Below are 25,436 nucleotides of genomic sequence, written 5' to 3'. Positions count from 1 at the left end.
CACCAAAATCAGAGGGAAAACAGAAAAAATTTTATAGTCAATTTTCAGAGGCCTTTGGAAAGGATCATAGGATCTTGAATCTAGGACTGAAAGGGAGCCTCTTAAGGGGCCATCTAGTCCAACCCCTTTATTTTGCACATCAGGAGGGCCACTAGAGGGTAAATGGATTTTTGCTCAAGGCCTAGGAAGCATGTTAAAGAGTGGATCTAACCCAACCGTTTTCATTTTACAGATGAGGTCATTGAGGCCCCAGGAAATTGTGTGGTTTATCTCAGGTCTCAAATAGGTAGTAAATGTCAGAGGCAGGATTTGAACCCAGTGTTCAAAGAACAAAGAATCAGTGTTCTTCTGTTCTGTTTTACCCCTTTAAGCCAGTTGAGAGTGATCTTGGTCACCTTTTACTTGTTCCCTTTGGTTCACATTTGGATATTTTTTCAAATTGGGAGGTACAGGGAAGCTTAAATTCACACTTCCTGCTGTACCCATCTGTCCTCTGAAAACAGTACTATTCATTGAGCTTATCAAGCTGAATGAACACCAAGATGATTTTGTGAAACATTTTATGATTGTTACAAACAGAGGATTAAGTTGTTGTGGGTGTTTAATAACATTTAAGCCCCTGCTGTGTGCTTAGGTATTGGGTATGTGGAAGAAAAAAACTACCCACAACTCTGCCCCTCCCCTCCCCCCCAAAAAACAAAACCCAAACCAAACCAAAACCCAACAACCAGTCCTTGTTCTCAAGGAATTTACATGCTAGCAGGAGACAACCCACGCATGTAAGTAGATACAAAATAGCTGCAACCTATAATAAATTGAGAAAATGCCTGGATATTTAGAAATGAAAGAATTCTAGATATGACAGAGGTAATTTCCCAATGAATTTTGTAGGTAGATTTTATAGTAAGTTTGCTGTTAACAGTGGCATCAGATCAAAATTTTGTTAAGGATGAAAGGTTATACTAGATATTATCAGGGTTAGCATTTTATGTATCTGTTTTCCTGTTTCATATCACTGGGGAGTTGGGTCTTTTGTTGGGACTTTTTTCTAGGGAGAATGGCATTATTGTGTAGCATTAAGAATAGTGGAATAGAGGTGCTGGAACTCTCAGGTCTGGTGATGTTCCGCCACCAGTTAACCAGTGTAATTAATCTTCATTTAGTACAATTAATTGTTTTTCTATCTCAGGCCTTCAATAAATATTCATTGACTAAAATGACTATAATCTCTCTGTTATAGTTTCCTTGTCCATAAAATGAAGATTTTTAATGACCCTAAGAAAGCTGATTCTATTTGCGGTATTCTCCAAAGAACCCAATATAGTGCTGAGCACATAGTAAATTCAGTGAATACATAAAGTAAGAGGAATGAATAAAAATGTCAGAACGATCCTGTGTGCAGAGAGACTTCTTACTGCTTCCTTGGTTCCCGTGGTCATCTCTTTGATGTGGCTACATTCGATAACTCCAAACTGGTGCACTAAAGCTCAGTAAAGATGTCAGTGAAATATTGTAGAACAACTTGTTTTGTTCTTAGAAAGCTTATTAAGACCTTGACTCTAATAGGACCTCCAAGTGGAATTTCTTCATAGCTTCATTTCCCCAGCAGTCATCTTGATAACCAGCAAACCAATGCCACGTGCGGAATCTAGCAAAATCCCTTTAAGCCAGTGCATCAGTTTTTCTTGCATTAAAAATTTTTCTAGTCTGACCGAATTGCTCTTGCCTTTACTTATTTCACTGTGGAATTAATATTTTTATGTTTTTTTTTGGGGGGGGGGTTTATTTTGGTTTAATTTTTGTCTCGTTTTTGTTTTTCAACAGATGAAGGTTCGAGCATGGAAGATCCTGACTTTAATTGGGGTGAATATTTGGAAGAAACAGGCGCAGTTGCTGCCCCTCATACATCATTCAAACATGTATGTAAAACCATCTTTCTTTTTTTTTTTCTTCTTGTTTTGCATTTAGATGGTTAAGAGTGAGTTTAGAAACAGATGTTGAACAATGACCAAGATGCCAAGAGACATTGAAAAGTACAGTATGAAAGGAAACTCAGCTGTTTTTTGTTTGTTTTAAGAAGTAGAGCTGACAAGGAAATGTGAGGGATCTGGTTTTACCTGCAAAGGGTCTACAATAGAGAATTCTTTTATCCTTAAAAATGATATCTTCATTGCCATACTGATTTAAACATACCAACCTAGACACTGAACTTGCTTACTGTTTTTCTTCTCAGACATCTTAGCACCTAAGCACATAGTTTAGCAGTGGTCGGCACTTACTCAGTGTATGTTGACCGACTGCAGATGGTTGTGTGCTGGGTGTTGTGCAAAACAAATTAGACAGATGTTGTCCCTGCTCTCTAGGGGCACACGGCCCGAGGCGGGTGCCATTAATATGGACAAACAGAAAGTCTGCAAACTAAATGAGTAGTTCCAGGGATGGTTGGTTAAAACAACACAGCAGACAGACATTTGTTCAGTTTGATTTTCTACCCTCATGTGTGTACAAAAGTGTTCTCTTATGTCAATATACAGAACTTTGGGGCAGGTGGAAGGCGATGATTCAGTCTTGCTTCAAAAAAAGGTTTTATCAATGTCTTTTGTTTTTTACATCACAGTTATTTCTGAATACCCCTCCTGTAAATGAGCACCCCTTGTACAGAGAATAAGCATTAGGTAAAATTGTGCAGCTGAGGGACCCTAGCCTCCCTACTGAAAGGAGGAATGTGAGTCTCATCATCTGTTTCCTGGGACCAACACTGATTTTTACAATAGGAGAGTCTCATCATTGTTTTTACCTTCTTTTAAGCATACTTCTTCAATTTTCTTACATTTATCGTCTTATTTATTTTTGGAGGGGATAAGGTAGGGCAGTTGGGGTTAAGTGACTTGACTAAGGTCCCACTGCTAGTTTTGTGTTAAGTGTCTGAGGTCAGATTTGAACTCAGGTCCTCTGGACTCTGTGGCTGGTGTTCTATTCACTGTGCCACCTAGCCACCCCTACATTTATCTTCTTATTAGAATTCTTAGATTGTAAGTTCCTTGAGTGCAAGAAGGACCGTCTTTTGCCTTTTTGTATCCCTAGTGCTAAACACATTGCCTAGCACATAGTAGGTGCTTAATAAATGTGTATTGATTGACTGATGCAAAATTAATGTGTTGAATTACTTTGCCACAATTTATTCTGCCATTCTCCAGTTGTTGGGCACCTACTTGACTTTCAGGTTTTGGCTCCTACAAAAAAAAATGCTGCTCTGACTATATTCATATATATCTCCTTTTTTTTCCTTACTGACCTCTTTGAGAGTAGAGCCAGTATTGGGATAGTTGGGGTCAAAGGGTATGAACAGTTTAGTTACTTTTCTTGCAAAATTCCAAATTCTTTTGCAGATTAAGCTGGATAGATGAATCCACAACTGTACCAGCAGTGTATTAACGTGCCTGTCTCTCTGAAGTTCCCAAAACACTGTTTTTACCTTTTGTCATCTTTTGTCAATTTGTTAGGGTATGAGGCAGAACCTCAGAATGTTTTTGATTTATATTTGTCTTAATACTAATGTGAAACCTTTAAAAATGTGGTTGTTTATAGTTTGTAATTCCTTTGAACCGTTCACATTCTTTGACTACTTATTTGTTGGGAGTGATTTGAAATGAAGCCTGTATATTGGATTTAAAGATTTTTGTATAGTTCATTTTAAAGAACAGGATTTGTTGGCGCTTCCAAGTAGTTGGGTGGTTTGGGGTCGTGGAGTCACTTTTTCTTGAATATATAAGAAGTCATGTGATGACTTTGAAATGGAAACCTTTATTTTTCCTGGGTTACTCTTTCTTGTTCTCTTATCTATTTCTGTATGCTTGTGCCTTTTCCTTCCATCAGGGTGTTTACTTTTAGTCTGAATATATTTGTTAATATTTTCCAACTTAGGGTCCTAGTAACTTTTAACTGTAAGCATAGTGTCTGAGGTTCAGCAGTCAAAGCAGGAGTTTCTTGTGTAGTTAGAAGTAGTTACAAGTCACTAAATTTACATAAGATTTATTGAGTCTGAGCCAAAGAAAACAGTTCTTATCATTAATATTGCTTCTCCACAAAGTACAGATGACATATTCACCACTGGACAAGCTTCCAAAGAAAGCACAATCCTTGTCTTAATTGGATTATTACTAAAATAAGGAAATTGTATGTAACAACATTATAGAGAAGGTTAAGCTTCAGGATATGTGCTTTTAACTATAATAAACATTGCTTTGTAGGAAGTAGGCATTTGTCTGAGGAACACATTTCTTCTGTGTTTCCCAGGCGTTCAGGGCAAAAATTGATCTGAGCATCATATACTGAAGTTAAGATACTGCCATATTCTTTCCCTCATTTAGTGCTGGTGTTGAGTCACCAAGCTTGGCAGCTCTTTGGAAGGTAAATGCAAAGTTGCTTTTATTAAAGCTCTTTATATTTCCATCTTCTCTAATGGGAAGGATTCTTTTGCCTCTGCCTTTAAGGGATGGGCCTTTAGTGCTTAAGAATGACTAGCCACTCATGAAACTGACTCAGAAGCTTAAGAATTAGGCACAGCCTGAGTGCTGGAAGAGCCAAGTCTCAGAAACTGCTTTTCTTAGATGTTTCATACCTGCATATAGAAGGAAGGAACCAAGCATTTATTACATATCTACCATGTGCCAAGCATGCACTTTCCAAATATTTAATTTGATCCCCACAACAATGCAGGGAGAGGTAGGTGCTACTATTAGCTAAATGACTTACCCAGGGGCACACAGCTGCAGGCTCATGATTTTTCCACTGTGCCACCAGCCTGTGGTATAATCAACTATTCTTCTATACTTCAGTGAGATGTGATTTCATTGCTGTGGGTGTTGTGTTCGCTGAAACAAATCACAACCCTCTCTGTGCTTTGATACATAGTTTTGATTAATTGCTGTAGTTCAGAAAATTAAATAAGCCAATAGTCCAGTTAGAAATGTCCTGGCACTATCTTTCAGGCCATGGATGTTTATATTTTACTAGATTGTGAGCTTCTAGAGGTCAGAAGACATTTCTTCTTCTTTGCATTCTCCGTAGGACAAACAGTGGTTTCTACATAGGCATTTCTTTTTGACATATCATCAGTGGGACTTTGTGAAATTTAGACCAAGCTTGGTATGGTTTATTGAGTTGACAACATGCTGGTAGGTTGCTGGGTTTAAAAACATCTGTCTGCTGAGGTTTTAGAAGAATAGTATTAATTTTGTGCATTATATTCAACAATGATTCCATTCCTTATTTGCTTAATCAGGGCCCAGTTGGGTTGGCCTTTACATCATTATTGATTTGTATTAGCTATGCAAATCACATCTCCCTGTGTTGCATGTTATAATCATTGCAATGTGTTTCTGATTCCGTAAGGTTGAAATCAGCCTTCAGAGCAGCTTCCAGCCTGGGATGAAGTTAGAAGTAGCTAACAAGAACAATCCGGACACGTATTGGGTGGCCACCATCATAACCACGTGTGGACAGCTCTTGCTGCTGCGTTACTGTGGTTATGGAGAGGATCGAAAGGCCGATTTCTGGTGTGATGTGATGACGGCCGATCTTCATCCGGTGGGATGGTGCACTCAGAACAACAAGGTGTTGATGCCCCCAGATGGTAAGTTCTATTCATCTGTGCTCCATTTTGAAGACTTTCTTGCTTCTCTATCCTCATGTTTGTAGTTGCCACAGGAGTGGAAAGGAAAACCTAGATATTGAATTGGAACCCTAAAAACCTGTTAATAGTAAAACACCTCTGTAATATTTTTTAGAACTAGTCCTTTATTTCATTATCTGAAGAGTAGGATTTTTTTTGTCTTTTGTTTTTTAAGCAGGGCCAGGGGTGGACAAAGAATCCATTCCCAGATGTCAGAGTCTGATCTGACAGTTTTGTCATCCCATGGCCTTTAACAGATGAAGGTGTTTGAGCACAAAGCTAAAATTGTTTTGTTTTGTTTTTTTGATGGGGGCAGGGGAAGGAAAGCTGAAGGGGGAGATGCCAAAGAGAGAGTCAGGTTTTCTCTTTGGTGATTGATGACATCATTTTTTTCCTTTTACTTTGGGTAGCTGGCATTTTGAACACTACTGTTGAGCATCTTAAATAGCCTTCCTCTAATAAACTTTAATCTGCTTCTTGTCAAGAGACGGTCATAGTGTGAAGCATTGAGAAAACTAAACAGATGTGGAAAAATTACATCATTCTCAAGGGAGCTTGTGAAATTTCTATCCCTAAGGTCACTTGAAAACTGGATTAGGTTGAATGCTAGAAGTAGAATTTAGGAAATTGCTGTCTTTTGCTGTTGAGGTGAGAAAGCTTTTGCTTAGATCTCTTGATTCTGGGGCCACATTCTACATCTGTACTTTATACCTTAGCGGATTCAGCTGTATTGAAAATATCAGATTCAGTCTTTTTATTTAATGTGGACTTACCTTTGAAATGTAAGAATATTTTAAATCAACCTGTTGGTGTTAAGAACTTGTGATGTTTTAAAGTTAAATGATGAGTCGCTTTGCACAGTGTGTTGTAAATCACTTTAGTTTCCCAAGCTGTGAAACTTAGTGGTCTTTTAAGATGCCTGATCCATTGGAAGTAAGACTTTTCCTTTGATTTTTTTGGTGGGGTTGGTTTTTATTGAACTATGTTCACTTTCTTACTTGGTCCTTCTTATGGTGGTTCAGTACACTGATGAAAGAGAAGGCTTAGGTTGGGGTTACAGAATATTACTGTGCAGCTCCATGACCTTGACCTCTGTGACATGTTCCAACCAACTGAGCTACAGATCCCTAGAACATTTCATTTGCTAAAGAAGGTTAAAGTAACATTGGCACGGCAACAAATAAAGGCTTTTCAGGAAAATAAACCTTGAACTGAAATTGGTGACCTATGTCTGCAGCCCCTGCTACTGGGGCGATGGAGGCTGGTGAATCATTTGAGTTTGGGAGTTCTGAGTTAGAGTAGGGCTGTAGCCAAGTGGGTGCCCTCACAAAGTTTGCCATTAGTATGGTTCTCCCCCCCACCATCAAGAAGGGGGTAAAGAAGGACACACACATACACACACACACACACACACACACACGGAGAGAAACAGCCAGAGACATGGAGAAAGCGATGGATGGAGACAGGGAGTGGTGGAGAAAGAGACAGGGTGAGAGAGACAGAAACCCAGATGAATGGAGACAGGGAAGGAGGGGGAGAGAGATGGGGACAAAGGGGGGAAGAGAGAGAGAGAGGGGAAAGAAAAAAGATGGAAGAGAGAGAGGAGAGAGACAACATGCACTGCTCTTGTGATCAGTGCTGGGTTAATTGCTTGTAGTTTTTCTACCCCTTCTACCTCCCATCACCCCTATTTGATTGATTCCTGTTAAAAAATTTCATCTTCACTTACAAAATACTTGCCTTTATAGTTTTAAGGGAGGTTTTGGGTCAGGTTCTAACTGGACCTTAGCTTTTATGTTCTCTCTAGACTTTAATATGCAAGCAAGATGAGAGTTGGTCTAACAAACAATGCAGTATTTGTAGTCAGAGGCCTGCGTTTGAATCCTGGCTTCTCTACTTACTATCTCTATGATTTTGGGCAATAAACTAAAACTTTTGGGCCTCATAGCACCTGGTAGAGTGTGTGTGATACAAGGGCACCTAGATAAATTTGAATAATCTGTTAAAAGAGGGGTTTGAAATAGATACCCCCAAGGTACCTTCACACTTTGCATCTGTGATCTGTGTACATTGTAGTGGGTGGAATGTGGTGTTTTAGACTGAACAATGTAACTATTTGGAAACATTTGTTCCTGTAGACCAAGATGTAGGCCAGATTTATAACATTTTTAGGAACCCCTTCAAACAAATAACATTAATATAGCTTAGTAGTACAATAGTCATAGACAAGAGACAGTGTAGTATCATGAGAAATAGGTCTGCCTTGAAGTCAGAAAGATCTGGGTTCAGGTTATGGTTCTGACACATAATAGTCTAATCATAGGAAAATCACTCACCTTCTCAGTGTCTGAGGTGACAATTTAAGACTAGAAGTTAACATTTAGTTACTGATTTGGAGAGGTTTTTGAGTTCTTACACTGATAAAATCACAGATTTGGACACTCTCCCCCTCCAAAAAAAAAAAACAAAAACCCATCAGCAGCAACAACAAATAGCTGAAGTGGTGCTTTCAGACTTAAGAAACACTTTTCAAGAAGTATCTTATTTGAGCAAGCCCCAGAGGTGGGTAGTACAGGTATTATCCCCATTTTACAGAGAAGTAAATGGGACACTCTTTCAGAGAAATCGAGGGCTTCCCTTTTGGTCACACAGTTAGTGGAAGTTTGGGCAAATCTTGATTCCAAGCCTGGCAAACCATCCATTATGTTACACTATTTCTTTATGGTGTCTCTTTGGGATGTTGGAAGAGATGCTGTAATGCGAATGTAAATTTTAAAGATCTTCCCTGCCCCTAGGCTAAAGTGCACCAGAAGCCTGGGGAGGGAGGCTTGTTTTTCAGTAGATACTTTTTGATTGGCCAGTGGGTCAATAAGGTTGTTACATTCTCTGAGCCAGGAGAAGGCTATATAAGCCCTGATGTGTAGCTTTGTTTTGGGACTCACTTTGAGAAGTGTTCTGTGATTTGATCTGAATTCTGGGAAGCCGTTGTTGAGAGTCCCCCGGCTTTGAAAAACTCAGAATGTGGAAACCCAGATGTTGACTGGGTATGGATGTAATGGTTGGACAGTTTGGAAATCTGTCTACTTGATGTTTCTGTCTTGATAATTATGCCTGTATACTTTGAGGTTCGGGGTGCTGACCTATTTCCCCTGAACAAGGTAAACGATATATGTCTGATTGATTAAAGTAAGCTTGTTAACCCATTTTGAGTTGCTTTCCTTTAACAAAGCAGATCCAAGAACCTGTGGTAGCTGCAAACCCTGAGGACACTTGGGGTGCTTGCTGCTACAGATGCCAAAATATTTGGAGATGTTTTTCTTATGTTGTTCTTATATACTATAAAATTCCTCAAAAGAATTTCTCTTTATTGAATTTTTTTCCATTTAGAAAATTCAGAATTTTACAAATATTGCCAAAATAAACCCTTCCAATATATCCTATAGAACAAGGGGAGTTAAACATGCAACTTCAGATCTCTTATAATATCGTGCTTTTATTTTAAAGTATATAGTTTTCATCTTGGTTTTTTTTTTTGGTACTGTTTTGTTTGTGGTTGCTTCTTGACTTTCTTCTCTTTTGTAAATTTCCTCAAATTTCACTGATATGAGCTAGTTTACTAGTAGAATATTAAAAATATTTCCCAGGTAACAGTAATATTAATAATAAAACATAGCTGGCATTTATATGATGCCCTAAGGTTTATAAAGTGTTTTACAAATATCACCTCATTTTATCCTTACAACCACCTTGGGAGGTAGATACTATTATCCCCATTTTTACAGATGAGAAAACTGAGGCAAATGACTTGCCCAGAATCATATCGCTATTAAGTGAGGCTGGATTTGAACTCAAGCCTTCCTGACTCCAGGTCACTAGACTGGATAGTCACTCATACACAGAGCCATGTAGTTTTGCTGTGAGGCTGCCTTGTGTGTGAATCATTGATGATGATGTCCTTTTGCCAGTTGATTTCTAAACCCTTGGCAAGGGGTCCAGATTAGCCCTACTTTGGGCTGACTTCTGTATTGTGAATTGTACCAGTACACTGTAGGAACTAACGGGTTCATTTAGCGTAGAACCCCTAGCATAGCTTGAAAGTAGTACAGTGTTTACTAATCAATTCTCTTTTCTCACTTGGATGAAACGTGTCAGCAGTCACAGTTTCAGACACACTCTCACATTTATAACCTCCTGATTTGTGCTGTTAAACAAGACCCAGACACCCTAAACATGACAAATTCAAAATGAAAAACAGAAAAATCTTGTAAAAAAGGAACCTACAAAAAAATCTAAGACAAAAAATGGTGCCTAGTAACTCAGCACTAATAGAGTTGAAAGGTTTATTATCCTAACAGTAGTAAATTATGTTTATTTGAAGGTGTTTCTCTTTTATTTTTTTTAAAAAAAAACTTTAAAAATTTAGCTAATAATCAATATGGCTTAGAAATCTACAGCACAGAGAACAAAGTCAGGAAATACCAAGGTCATGGGGCAAGAGGTTTTATTGATTGCTGTAGTACAGGATAATTATTGCTTGGTAGCCAGAGGCTGCGGTTCTTCAGGGGAACAGTAGAATCTCTTTTTGATCCAGGATTCTTGTTTTTGGATTTTTGAGCCTTAAGAGAGGCAACTATAGACCCTTTAAACTGTGTAGTTGAAGCTTGTGACTATTTGTTTTAGGTTAGATATGGCTGCATTTGGAAGTTAACATACTTAAATACTAACTTGAACAATAAGAATGCAATGATGTGGTGTGGTTTGAGTTGTTAGAAGGTGGTTTAGGCATTTCTTCATTTGTAGTGTATTATAGGGAAAGGAGCTTGGACCTCGGAGTCAGGAGAAACAGATTTTGGTTCCATTTCTGGCACTAGCAAGATATATGTCCTTGAACAAGTCACTCCTTTGATATTTCTGTATTGATAAGAAAGGGGGATGGAATGAAAAGTCCCCTCCCCTTTAATCATCCATAATATACCTCTTTTGAAACAACTATAAAGACTACAAAGTTTTCTCCCGATTTCACATGTGTACCCTGAAGCAAGGAGAGATTGTGAACCTATATTACAGTTAGTTGGTGAGGATCAAAACAGTGGCTCATTGAAACCTAGTCCAACGATTCCAGATGGAGCTCAAAAGTCAAGTGGCGCCACTGATGACTGTAAATTTTGAATTGACTGATGCATAAAAACCACTGTATTAAGACAATTTTGGCCACTAAGTAGAGAGGATTGTGGAAACAGGAAGCCCGCATGTTTCATATAAACAGAGAAAACAAGTGGAATTTCTTGATAATGTGATTTTGGAGTGGAGTCAAGTCAATGAGCTACAATTACAGCTACAATTATAGCTACAAAGTTGTATTGAGAATGACTCAAGGGGGATGAGACCGCTCCCATGTTTGGGTGATGTCATCACTTTCTTAGACCTGACGGTAGTGGGTCTTGGGAGGGGGAAGGGAAGAAAATACACATTTATTAAGTGCTTGCTGTATTCCAGGCACTGTGATAAGTGACTTCCTTCCTTTGAAAGTCGAGGGTCTCTGCAGTAGATCGTAATGCACTGAGTGACATTCCGAGATTATCTACAGGGTCATTATACTTTTCTCAAGTCATTTTTGTTGTGAGAAGAATTTCATTATTTTAGACGACAGTTTTACAAATCACTTTGAGCTCTTCACATTGCCATATTTTCCTGTATTGCTCTTTTAAATTAATTTTATCTGTGAATTAATGGGAGCAGCAGTTATTCCATTAAGTGTTACGAGGAGGCAAACAGCATGGCGGCAGCTCAACTATCTGTCATTAAGATTTGATTTCATCAGCCGTCAGAGAACTCCATTAATGAGGGTCTGTTTTGAGAGGCCCAGGTTGCAGTCATAGATTCCCTATTCAAAGAGCCACATTCTTGCTTATAAGCTAGGTAGGACTAATGGGTACTAATCTTTCAGATTAAAAGTATTAAGAAAAAAAAATGTGCTACGTTACTACAGCAGAAGATTATGGCTTATATAAGAGGAGTGAAATGTAAAACATTTTGGCTTTACAAATCAATAATGCTTGATTTATTCATCAGCAACAGTGCTTGGAAAGGGCAGCTGCCAAATAATTATTGTTTATAGTGATAATGTAAGGAAATCATTTAATCCACTGACTGTTTCATTGTTATTTATTGAAAGATAGTGACATTACCTCACAGTGTAATGTCTGTGGGCAGGGAGCTGGCTTGCTTTGACAGGTGCACCTTGGCATACTTTGTGAGAGGTCTTGTAATTGTTGAGGTGCGTCTTGTACGTGTCTTATAGGTCAGTGCGCCTCTAAGTAGAATCCCTTATTTTATGAACCAAGAAGGTTTTGTGGCTACTTTCTGTGGTCAGAATTAAAGAAACGGTCTCCTTGAACATTCGGAATCAAATCGCCAATTTAATTTTCCTCCTTATCATTTCTATAATTTAAATGACAAATTTAGTTCTCATTTTGTTTACTATTCAAAGGAGAATCAAGATTACTGAAATCAGAAAATAGACATTTAATCAAGTCACTGACAGGCATTTATTTGTTATGACTTGTTATATGCCAGGCACTGTGCTGCTGGGTGCTCAGGATTCCAACACAAAAATGAACCGCTACCTGCCTTTTAGGAACTAACATTTCGTTGGGGGAAATAACAGGTACATATGTTAAGTATATGGGAAAATAGAACTTATTTGAATAAAGAAATGTTTATGAGGAGATAGGAGATTCAGCCTTCTGTTCCCATTCTGTTTTTGCTGCTAAGTTCCTGGGCCTGATTTTGCCTACCATTTTATTGCAGTTGTGGAATCAAGGAAGATGCCAGGAGTTGTCTGGGACTGTTATTTAGTTGGACCACTGAAATCAGTGAGCAGTTATTACTACTTTAGGAGTAGGCCTGGAGTCCAGATATGGACTTTTGTGGAAAGTGGCAGAAATCTAACTGGCCTGTAAAAACTGAAGTGGTCTGCCTGGCCCAGGGAGCAGTGTAGTAGGGAGATAAGTAGAAAGCATCCTTCTTAGAAGAGGAAAGAAGTCAAGTTTGAGATACAAAATAGGGCAGGGCTCATGTCCTGCAAGTGGGGCAAGAATTATGAGGGGCACTCTATGGAAGTTGGCAATGGAATGCTGTTGGCAAAAAAGCTACTACCATGAGTAATCATATGTTAGCAGGAATGCAGCATGTAGGAAATTAAAAGTAATTATTCTGCTAGTTGCTTCAACATTGATCAGACATTTAAAAACGCATCAGTAACATCCGCAAGATATTTTGAATTTGTATAGAGAATCTAGAAGATATCAGTGAAAATTATGGAAGGGTTTGCCATCTGTTAGCAGTATGACCTCAGGCAAGCCATTTAACCATTGTAGACTTGGAGAGGTGATCTCTCATGTCCTTTTCAACTGAAAAAATTCCATACTTTTGTTCTTACTGCAACTGTGCAAGGGGCTGGTCCATTGACTCTTCTCATAAGCATGGAAAGACAGTGAGCCAGGTAGGGGTGATGGGATACACAGTGGGAACAGTGCTGGATTTAGAGATGGGGCCCTAGGATCAAATTCATGCTCAGATACTTCCGATTTGGGTAATTTTGGGTAAATCATTTCTCTGGAGCATTGTTTCCTCATCAGTAAAAGGAGGGGGTTGGAGCAGGTGACATCTAAAGTCTTTTCCAGCCCTAAATCTACTCTCCTCTGGTTCTTACAAGTAGGGTGGGAACGGTTCAGTGGGCAGACATGGATCACGGTCTATCTGTCTGTGGTGGGGAGGGGATTGAGAATGTCATAGCGGTGACCTCCGTTTGTAAGTAGGTTGCCTTTAAAACCATATTAAAGCTTGAATGCAAACATTCATTTTGTGCTCCATGAAGCAGGAGCGTGGATGTTGTGATTGACAGCTGGATTTGGTATGGATTTCTGTCTTACAGCTGAGCCAACAGACCAGAATCTGCTCTGGCATTATCTTAATGCCTTCTCTGGGATGTATTATAGGCGCTAAAAGGAGGAGACTGCTGTGTACACTTGTAATTGCCATGGTGGTTTTTGTCTTAACATTATTGACAGACAATAATTCGAGTAGACGGGTCTTAGAATATTATGATATTAACAGAAAGCTTGGGCGGAAACCAGAGAGGTCTGCTAAGAAATACATGAACATTTTCCTATGTACCCTTATTTTGTTAAGTGTTGTTTGACGCCTTTAAAAAAAAGCCACAGACATTTCCTGATATTGAGTGCCCCCACTCTCTCATCGAAGAGAAAACCAATTAACCAAACCTTAAACACAGTAGCAGTTAGTATTAGTGTATGCAGCCCCTCTCAGAAAAATCATAAGACCATAAATCAAGAGGTAGAAAGCACCTTAGAGGTCATTTAGTCCAGCCTCATTTTAGAAGTGGGTAAACTGAGTGTAAGTGACTGGTTCAAGTGTAAGTGACAAGTCATCAGGGGCAGAGGTGGTATTTGAACCCAGACTCTAAGACTGACTCTAAAACTAATTGTTCTTGCTGCGCTACTGGAAATATGTTTCATCACTTTTCCTCTAGAGTCGGTATTGGACCCTATCTTTAATAGGCCGTTAGCTACCTTGTAATGTTTTCCTGTTAACATTATTGTACTTGTTTATTTATGAGGCCATACTGTGTGCAGTGGATAAAGTGTTAAACCTGGAGTTTGGAAGACCTGAGTTCACATTTGGCCTCAGACACTTAATAGCTGTGTGGCACTGGGCAGGTCACTGAAGCTTGCCTAGTCTCAGTTTACTCATTTGTAAAATGGAAATCATAATAGCATCTACCTCACTGGATCATTGTGGGGATCCAATGAGGTGATATTTGTAAAGCACCCTGTAAACTTGATGTGAAATATAGGTTAGCTTTTAGTATATATATGTGTGTGTGTGTATAAATGTTAGTTTTTATTATATTTTTTGTTATTATTATCATTGTCATTATTTCTTTTTATTCTTGACTTCCTTGATGGGATCATTGAGTCAAAAGATGATCAGTTTAGTAACTTCGAATAGAGTATAGAAAAATTATTTCTTAGTGCTTTTGATTTCTTTGGGGGGGTGGGGGAAGTGGCAGATGAGAACAGCTAGGTGGTACAGTGGATAGAGTACCATGGCTGGAGTCAGGAAGGCCTGACTTCCTATCTGGCCTCAGACTATTTGCCTCAGTTTCCTTATCTGTAAAAAATGAGTTGGAGAAGGAAATGGCAAACCATGCCAGCATCTTTACCAAGAAAATGGGGGTCATGAAGAGTTAGACACAAGTGAAACAGCTGAACGACAACAAAGTGGGAGATAGATTGGAAGTTAAAAAACATAGCATGAAAGGGGCAGCTAGGTGGTGCAGTGAATAGAGCACCAGCCCTGGAGTCAGGACCTGAGTTCAATTCTGGCCTCAGACACTTGACACACTTACTAACCATGTGACCTTGGGCAAGTCACTTAACCCCAATTTCCCTGCCTTCCCCCCTCCAAAAAAAGAAAAAGAAAAAAAGAAACTAGGTGCTTAGGCCGGTGTTATTTCCTTAGTTGTTTAATGTTCTCCAAGAGCACAGGTCTATTAGGGGTTACTTACAAATAATTCATCTAGAATATACCCTTCTGGTATACAAATGTTTGTTAAGGATTTGAATAAGATAGTTGCTTATGTGCTTTCATTATGGAGTGTGTCTGGGGCCTGAGTTTGCTTTTTGGATTTTTCCCCTTAATTCTCCCTTTGGGAAACTGTTAGATGTTACTTTTCAGTACTGTCTTTGTGCTGGTGCTAGATAACCAAGCCTTTTAAAATGAAAGTATAATTGGGTAAATAGGCTTTGAACGATGGTCCAAGGACAGCCTCTATGGAATAAAATGCGGATGTGTATTCTTTACTGGTATTTCTGTGGCTCAGAAGCCTTTAATAAAAACTGAATGTTTTATGAAAACTTAACAATGGGCATCCATACAGCTAACTCAGCTTGCTTTGTAACTATTTACATTTAATTAATTAATTTCAGTGCAATAGAGAGAAAGATTTTTTAAATCACTCCTTTTAGGTCCTCATCAGGATTCCTGGTCCATTCAGTCTCATTCTTTTTCCTTTTGTTGGAATGGGTGCTCCATTCTCCTGGTTTTGCTTACAAAGATCCTTTCAGCTTTCTTTGTATTCCTTCTACTTGTTAGTTTTAATAGCATCCAATCAGTCGCCAACATTGCCTTCACAGTGTCCCTCACATCTGTCCCCTTCTTTCCATTCAGCTACCAGCCTAGCTCAGGCACTCATCTCTTCCCTGGGCTACTGCAATAGCTTCCTAATTGGTTCCCTGCCTCCAGTGTCTCCCTTCTCTAATCTATCATCCATCCAGTTGCCAAATTGATGTTCCTAAAGTGCATGTCCGACCACGTCTCTCAGTGCGATTTAGTGGATGCCAGTTGCCTCTAGGTAAAAATGCAAATTCCTCTGTTTGGCATATCAAACCCTGCACAACTTGGCTCCAGACTCCCTATCGAGACTGATTTGATATTCCTCCCCCCTCACAGAACTCTCCAGCCAAATTGGCCTGCTTCATGTTCCCTTGACATGACATCCCATCTCTTACCTCTTTGTTTTTGCACAGGTTACCCCTCCCCCTCCTCCCTCCCCCGGAATGCCATTCTTCCTCTGTTCCTTGACACCTATTAAGGGTCTACTCTGCTTCTGCCAAATTGTTTCCTTTCCTCAACGACTTTTAGTATATTTTTTATTTGCCTGTCAGTATGTATGCTATTTACCATGAGTAGAATACAAGCCCCTTTAGGGCAGGAACAGTATTCATATTTGACTTTGTATACCTAATGCCTGACCCAGTGAAGATAAATATTTGTTGAATACCTGTTGAATGCTTCTGGGGCTAGTACTGGGTTTTCAAATAGTAATTCATTTCAGTAGACTTCAGCTCGGAAAAATCAAATGCTATACCTATCCCATGGGATAGGACTGGACAGAAGGATTCTTGAGAGATCACTTAAATCATTTCAATGTCTTTATGGCAGGAGTGTAGATAAACCATTCCAACCAGATGAGAATCTCTCCCATTTTAGAGCAGTAAGACAATGTGGTGGCAAGAGGATACGTTTGGAGTCAGCAAGGCTTGGATTTGAATTCTGGCTGTGATGGGAATGGATTCTGGGACTTGGGGGCAGATGCCCTGCTGTGAGCCTCCGTGTCTTCCTTTGTACCACAGGGATGATAATGTAATACCGCTGCCGGATAATATTGTAATAACGTATGCCACGGTTGTTATGAGAGTACCTTACAAATCTTAAAGCCATATATGTAGTTCGGGAGCTGTTGACAGTCTTTGAGATGCATTTGCACAGACCCCTTGGTTACCAGTCAGGGAATCGTGTCTTGTAGATTTAGATGTCTGGGAGCATAATCCTAAGTCATTGAAGTGCTTCATTATCATGAATGGCTTATGGAGCAAATGCATCTAAGTAATTGGGATGACCCAACTGTCTGCCAAGAGATTTGGAAATATTTCAAATAGCCACTTCTTTGTCACACCTAAGAAAACTCATGGGAAAGTAAGAAGGGAGAGTTAAAAACATTGCTGAAAACGTTTTCAGCAATCGGTAGTCCAGAAACTAGTATTAATTTTGCATTTGTTTTTGTGAACAAATGTATTAATCAAATCATATAGAAGGGAAGTGGTTACTAAGATGAATTTTTTTGTTTAGGCCTTTTTTTCAGTTGTCTGCCTCTGCATGACCCCATTTGGGCTTTTCTTGGCAAAGATACTGGAGTGGTTTGCCATTGCCCTCTCTAGCTCATTTTACAGCTGAGGAAACTGAGGCAAACAGGGTTAAGTGATTTGCCCAAGGATCACACAGCTAGTAAGTGTCTAAGGTCACATTTAAACTCAGGAAATTGAGTCTTCCTGACTCCAGGCCTCGAGTTCTATCCACCGTGCCACCTAGCTGCTCCAAGGTGAATTTAAACCTATTTTAAAAAATACTTGATTTCATAAAGATGAACCAAAGTATTTGTATTACAGAAAATAGGAGGAACACTTACTCAAACATCGTAATGAGAGTATACATTTTGCACTAAATAATGTCTGAAAAATTAAAATTCACCTCAATTATCATTCTCCTCATTTGTTGGCTATGAGGTGTGAGCCTTATTTTGTTATTCTAGGTTCTGTGAGGTACACAGAAAAGCGCAAGGTTTCCTTTTTTTTCCCCCTGCATATATATTAGCAAAATGTAGGTTTATAATAGAACAGGCATTTGGATTTTTAAAATGCACCCAGGTGATACCCTCATTTGTGGAACAGATGTTAAATTGGTAGATACTCATGTCAATTACGTAGGCAACAATTCATTTTTGCCTTTTTTGGTAGGTTGTTCCTTTTTGTTTTGGCACACTACGTTCTCATTTTATCTTTTAAAACAAAATTAGTGGATATATACTGTTTATATGCATGTTGTATCCCTATTAGAATGCAACGTCCTTGAAGGCAGGGTATGTTTTTGCTTTTTCTTTGAACCCCTAGGGTTTAGCACAGTATCTGGCACATAGAAGTAAACAGTTAATAAATGCTTGTTCATTGATTGACGGTTGATTGATTTGCCCAGATCTCTGTCCTGTTCAAAGGCTATGGAAAGTGTTTGAAATGCTACTCTTTGGAAGCTTGAACTGTATGTCATTCATTGATTAGGAAGAGATTTCTCCCATTCTTCTCAGTTAAAAATACACGTATGTATGTATGTGTCTGTCTGTCTTATCTATCTATCTACTCCAAGCATTTTAAAAGGGCTATTATCCTGTAGTGAAAATTTATGGCATTTGAGCTGACCTGATGCAGGCTCAGTGGCCTGTAACTTCTGTAGTGGTGGGTCAACGATTACTAAATTGAAAGGTCTCTCTAGAGTGTAATCTGTCAGTTTTAAATCAAGGAAATCGGAGCCAAAAGAATGGAAATCTCATTCTTTCCTCCTGATTGACCAAAAGATTTTTTTTGTTTATTCTTTACTACTTATTCTGGGAAATGGGTGTATTTGCAGCTGTAATTTCTGGGATTTGGGCAAAAGGGGGGCACTTTGGAGAGAACACACCCACAGAAAGAAGGGCTTGTATCCTAAAATGGGTATAGATCAGTGCACAGCAATGACTTATTTAATTGGCGGTCACTTATTCAGTACTTTAAATTATTCAAAACATTATAGAACCAGTAAAAAAGACAATAGAGTCTAATCCAATGAGCTTAAATTGATGTCACACTGACTGTATACTAAATAGCTCATTTACTCAATTCATACCCTTTACTCTTATTCTTATATTCAGTCCTAACAAGTGTGTTTAAATGGTTTCCAAGCCCATGACAAATTAGAAGCATTGGTGGGGAGGGAAGAGGACTTTGAAAGTCAGTGATAGCAAGAGGTGACAGTAAAGGAGGAGAAAGAATTTTTTTTTTTAAGGAGACTTGAATTCACATCACAGTAGCTTTGGGGTAATTTAGCCTAGAGGCAGACAACCCTGTGCACACACAGATCAGTAGCTCCTGAGGGTGTCCCTCTATCATACATAGCATAATACAATGATTGATGCTAATAATAAACCTCTCTCCAAGTAATTTAAAAATAAATTAAATTATGCTTAGTATAATTTGCTTGTGAAGACAGTTTGGTATAGTGGCAGAAATACTCAATTTGGAGCCAAAAAACCTGGGTTTTAATTCTAGTTCTGTGCCTGACTGCTCATATGGCTAAGTCACTTGACCTTTAAGTCTCTGATTCATCCTAATCTCTTAAATGAAGGTGTGGGAGGGCTCTTCTAGTTCTAAATCCTGTGGTTTAGAACATATTTAATAACTTGACAAAATAGGGTTAAAGCTGTAAAAAAGGCTTAACACTTTAACAAGTGCTGGTATTTGAAAAGGGTCAGTTATCTGAAGAATTCTGTTTGTGGGTAACGATTCAGTATGAAAAATTCACCTCATTTTCCTACAGTGTAGAATTAATGAGGTTTTACCATATTTTGGTCAATTAATTAGCTACAGTAGTAGGCATCTAAATTACTTAGCTTTTAGAAGGTGACTGAGAAAAATGAGATCATAGAAAAATGTTTTGAGTTCTTTGGCAGAAAGATACCATTTGAGTCAAAGTAAAATGACAAAATTATAGTTAATTATCATTCCATAGATCAGGACATATATACTGTGGTTTTAATACTATTCCTTTAAAACTCATAGCCACATATGGCAAAATTCTTATAAAACCTGATGTACCCTATTATATGAAGGAACTATAATTTGAGGGTATTAAAACTCCATCCACTAATTCAAATCTCAACTTCATCTCTAACTTAGATGGGGACAAATGATGGTGAATAAGGTTCTTCAGGTCCCCCACCTTGGCTCTTCAAGCTTCTTGAATGAGCTCATAGATCTGTCTGTAGTCCTTCCCGTAAAATGGATGACCTCCAGGACGCCAGACCTCTGGGCATTGCCATTTGACCAGTGCAGACTTAAGATGCCTGGAACCTTGCCCCCTTCCTTCTGCTTCACTTTTAGGATTTAATGGGCCCTTTCTATCTCTTTTGCAGCTGGACTCTGTTATATGTATTATCTTCCCTAATTAGAATAGGAGCTTTTGGGAGCAGGAACTGCCTTGCTCTTCTAATTTTTTTCTCTCCAGCACTTGGCACATAGTAAGGTGGCTAATTCTTTCATGACATGTAAGTAGGGACTTGTCCAGTGTCCAGGATAACACAAGTTGGCAAGGGTCAACGGTGTGTTTAAACCCAAGATTTCCTGAATGCTAGCCCAGTGCACTGTTATTACATTTTCCCTCTGATATAACAATTAAATTATAACCCATTTTTAATACTGTTTTCCCCAACGCTACCATTATTAAAGTTTTTCACTGTTACAATGATGACAAGCCTGCATTATGTTAAAATTCTTATTTTTGCCTTGTCTTAATTCTCCATTGTTGGAACTGAAGCTGGAATGGTGAGTTGGAATTTGAACTCATGTCTCTTGACTTTCTGCCTACTCAGAGATTCAATACACTGCACTATAGGGCAACTATTATAAATGCCTTGATTTTTAAAAAATAGGTAAATGAGGTAGTGCCATGTAAAAAAATTAAAGTAAAAAAACCCAAACAAACCCTGCCTTACTGATGTTAAAGATATTTCAGGAATAATTAGGTAAGATATGTCTTTGTTTAAAGTATTTATTTAGTGCCTACTGTGTTTCAGGCACTAGTATCCTAGAGGATGATTATTTGCATTAAGAATTATACTTAACTTTAAAAGGTCCTTTGTTATATTTTAAATTCAACAAAAAATAAGTGAATTTTGGAACTTTTATGTAAAATGAGGTGCACTTGCTTTTGATAGACCTGTTCCAGACATCTTCTGAAAGTCGTTGCCACAATCAACCTATATTCTTAAAGACATCATTTCAGAGAAGCTCCACAGGATTAAAAAATAATGGGTATATTAAGAAATTCCACAATTGTTTATTTTTCTGATTATCTCTTATCAACAAACAAAGCTGTTACAGATAGTTGAGTAAACAATACTAATTTTAAAAAAGCCCATAATAACCATATTTACACAATAGTTACTAATGGTGTCTTAAAGCCCATCATAGATTATAGAGTACATTATAGCCATTAAAAAATCTGTAATTATTTTTCCACAATAGACATTTGTCTCATGCTATTAGCATCTGTTCTGTTCATTTCTCAGAAAATTGCATGATGAATTTCTTTTAAGGCTATTGTAAAGAAAACCAAACTGTGCAGAACACGTCATCAAAACAAACAAAAATCTTCAAAAATCCCCAAAGGCAGTTTAAATCCATTTAACGACTTTTCTGGCTTGTTTTTTTTTAATTTCTTTTTATTTTTTATTGCTCTATAGAGATCAAACGATAATTTATATTCTTTGTTTAAATCTGATTTGGAATATTATTTAGTAAAAGATATATTCTGTGAAACTGAAGAAAACAATACTTTTTATTTTAACATTGGGAATACCAGTGAAGGAATTACCCATTTCCTGGCACATTCTTCATCTGTTGGTCTAGTATATAATTTGTTAGCCCATCAAAATTAATTTTAGATCCTCTAATGTACATAGATCTTTAGATTTATAAGTACTGTTAATGGTCCTTTCAGTTAAGTGTATGTATTTATGTGTCCTTCTAGAGTGGATTTCCGTGAAGTATTATGCAGGGAGGATGTTAACATAAATAACCAGCCGGCAAATAAATGTCAATTAAATATTCTATTAACATAGCTGGTAGCAGCCCTTTAACATATAAGTACAGAATGTTTCAATCAAATTTTATTTTTTTGAAATGCTTTCTTATTTAGCTCACTCATTTCAAGGCATTTTGTTCTTTTTTCCCTTTTTTTCTTTCTTTTGGCTAACAAAGGAAGCTTTATTTTCAGAGGATTATAGCATTAGATGTCAACGCCATATAGGGATTTTCAAATGGTATTCAAAATGTAAAATCCATAAAACAAGCAGATTTTGGTCATATTTTCTTTCTTGATACCATTTTCTTTGGGAGAAAAGAAACAACTCTTCCTCCTCTTCCTCCTCCCTCTCACCTCTGAATTCCCAGATTCTAGCTATATTGAGGCACTTGATTACATGGCTTATTTAGCTAATTTGAATTTACCATGTATATGATTGTTTCAGCCATAGAAAACATCTCAGAGACAATATATATATATATAAAAAACTTAAGATCTGATACTCAGCCATTTTCTCATGTCTTTTCTGGGACGATAAATGCATGCTTTCCCCAGCCAGTTTAGTATGTTGGATTTTTTACTGGTGTTGATTTAATGGGATATGTACTTTCCCCCATATTAACTTTTAAAGAGATTAATGACCCAAGCTGTTATCTTCTTCCCAATACTTAGGATAAATCAGCTGTTCTGTTTAGCTGTCCCACTGAGTCTTTGTATTGTAGTATGGCTGTAATAGTGTATGAAGTCATCCACACTTTGTGGAATCTTATGTTTCTTAAGGAGTTAGGTGTTTTTATGTCTGTACCTATGTGTACACACCACATATATGTGTATATGCATGTTCGTATACATACATGTGTAGATAGATATAACTACTGATTTTCTTTCCTTCACTTGATAAAAATTAATTTCTTTTGTGATTAGATATATATTATATACTCAGACAGGGCAACTATGTGGCACAGTGAATATAGAGAGAAGACCTGAGTTCAAATCCAGCCTCAGATACTTCTTATCTTTGTGTCCCCGGAAAGGTCACTTAACCCCTTTTGCCTCAGTTTCCTCATCTGTCAAAGGAGCTGGAGAAGAAGATGGAAAACCACTCCAGTATTTTTGCCAAGACAATCCCAGATTGGGTCAGGAAGAGTCAGACATGACTGAAACAACTGGACCACAACAATCGCAACAACAACAGTGATGGTTTATTCAGAGGAATTGTAGAGTGAAACCGTTGTCGAATAGTACGTTGTAATTTGAGACTAAAACTACTGATTAAAACGTTTCTGTCTGCCTTTACAAAGAAAGAGATGCTACAACTGTTGAGAACCCAAATCATCATGGATTTATGTGTAGTCACAGAGGGATTGTGGTCTGCGGAAAAAATTCAGGTGTAGTAGATGAGTTAGCCTCAGGAGTTTAAGAACATCAGGAAGGAATGCTGTAGTGATGGTTCCCAGCCATACAAAACCAGATCCTTTGCATACCAATGCCCTTTCCTCCACTCCACTTCCTCAGGAACAGTGAATGTTCAGGTAATGTGTGCACACACATACATGCATAGATGTATGTGTGTGTTTTATGTACACACACGTGTACCACAGGAACATGTATTCATGTCCATATAGGCAAATACATGCATATGAACAAAACATGTATATGTATTTATGTGTGTGCACAAGAGCTCAATATATACACATATAAACACAAGTATGTATATGTGTCTATAGGCATATACATATACATGCACATACACACATCTAGATAAATACACAGCCATACACTAATCTCTGTTGGCTCTTCCTATATAACAGAGGCTCAGTATTGTACTGTAGTAGAAAAAACATCCGACCTCCAGGCTTGGATCTGGTACTTGGTCGTTTTTATTTCTCTGAGCTTTCAGTTTCCTTATTGGTTAAAAGTGAGGGTTGGACTAAATGATCTGGGAGGTCCCTTTCTGTTCTCAAATTTTATAATTACATTAGGAACTTACTAGTTTGCTTTCTGCTATTGCGCCCTAATCATTACTCTCTCCAAACGTTTATTAGTGCCATTCAGTATTTTCAAACTACATCATTTATACAGAGATGGAGAGTGAGTAGACTTCCATAATCTCAGTTCCTAATTTAAGAGCATTAAGTTCTTTTGAATCTTGTTGGGAGTTTGACAGATCTGCCTGTAGGTAGGAACATTGAACAAGGGAGACTGAACATCCTTTTAGCAAATGGTAGAACCACAGATTGAGGCCATAAGCCTGATGGAGAATGATGGTGTCTTATTATGGTTTGCTGCCTGGGACTTTATTTGTAGTTAAAATAGGGTCTATAATAAGGACAGCTTTGAGGAAATAAGTAATCTTGACTATTATAAATACCCAAATTAACTACAAAGGATATATGAAGCAAGATGCTGTCTGTATCCAGAGAAAGAACTGATAAGTAGAAGTATATATAGAATGATTTTACGTGTGTGTGTGTGTGTGTGTGTGTGTGTGTGTGTGTGTCTAATGGTAGCCATCTCTAGGATGGGGGAGAGGTCAGGGAAGAAAAAAAGGGGAAGAAAGAAATTTACATTACAACATATATTTAAAAGAAATAGCAAGTTGTATGTAATAGATTTTCAGTTTTATGTGTAATCATCTTTTTATTATACTCTTGTTATATAAATGCTTATTTTATTTCAAAAATTAAAAATAAAATAAATAAAAATAAGAGATGTTTTAGAGGATGCTGATAGAACCAAAATGAGAAGGTTAGATTAGGTTGCCTATGATGGCCTGTTCCAGCTCTGGAGCTGTCCTCTGACCTGTGGCATAAGGGATTTAGTTTAGACATTAAACTGTCTAAAAGGCTTGTTGATTATTTCCATAGTTGTTTTTATGAAATAAGGATGGTTTAGGTAGTTCTCTCTGAAAACGAGCAGCAGACTCAACAACTCCTATAAAGGTTTTTCCAGCCTTGTGGCACTGAATTTCTACTTTTGATCATCCTAATTTCATGTTCTAGAACCTTTTAACTATGATTCTTTTTTTATAGATAGGGGAAGAGAGGGAGTATATATGATCTTTTTTTTTGTTTGTTTTTTGAGTCTAAAGTAAAGTATGTTTACAGAAATCAGTGCTGCTGTTTGGAGGAGGTATTAAGTGTTTTCTAGAAGGCCATTAAGGGATTGTTCTGTTTTGGGAACCTTCTGGTTTGAAGTTCTATGAATAGTTGCTAACTGTCATGGATATGAAATTGGGAACCTCTCCATCCTAGGAGCTGGTAATTGTGTGGCTTATAAATTGTGGAACGTGTATGTGGATAAACATGTCATGGCAGACAGTAAAAAGGATTTCAGGAGACTTAGTCACAATGCTTAAGTTGGCTTCCTCCCTTAGATTCTCTGGCTACGAAATTGGTATAGTACTTGGCGAAAAAGAATTGTTAAAAATTAGCCTGATGTGGGATATAATCTTCAAGATGAGCATCTTTTCATTTTTCCTTCCTGCTTCATTGTCTACCTCTGTGCT

At 37.9% G+C, this 25,436-nt stretch overlaps 1 protein-coding gene across 3 annotated transcripts in view; it reads left to right on the top strand.

The window, feature by feature from the left end:
- Positions 1-25,436, top strand: part of LOC138176135 (scm-like with four MBT domains protein 2) — a 311,257-nt gene that overhangs the window by 59,700 nt on the left and 226,121 nt on the right. For all 3 annotated transcript variants that reach the window (XM_069106903.1, XM_069106904.1, XM_069106905.1), the window contains exons 3-4: positions 1,825-1,919; positions 5,395-5,635. In XM_069106903.1, the coding sequence (XP_068963004.1) occupies positions 1,825-1,919; positions 5,395-5,635 (336 nt within the window). The remainder of the gene's footprint in view (positions 1-1,824; positions 1,920-5,394; positions 5,636-25,436) is intronic.

Source organism: Petaurus breviceps, unplaced genomic scaffold, assembly GCF_028583685.1.
Source record: "Petaurus breviceps papuanus isolate PSGF00001 unplaced genomic scaffold, PetGlider_PUasm1.0 81, whole genome shotgun sequence".
Lineage (NCBI taxonomy): Eukaryota > Metazoa > Chordata > Mammalia > Diprotodontia > Petauridae > Petaurus > Petaurus breviceps.
This window is presented reverse-complemented; position numbering and strand designations above follow the sequence as displayed.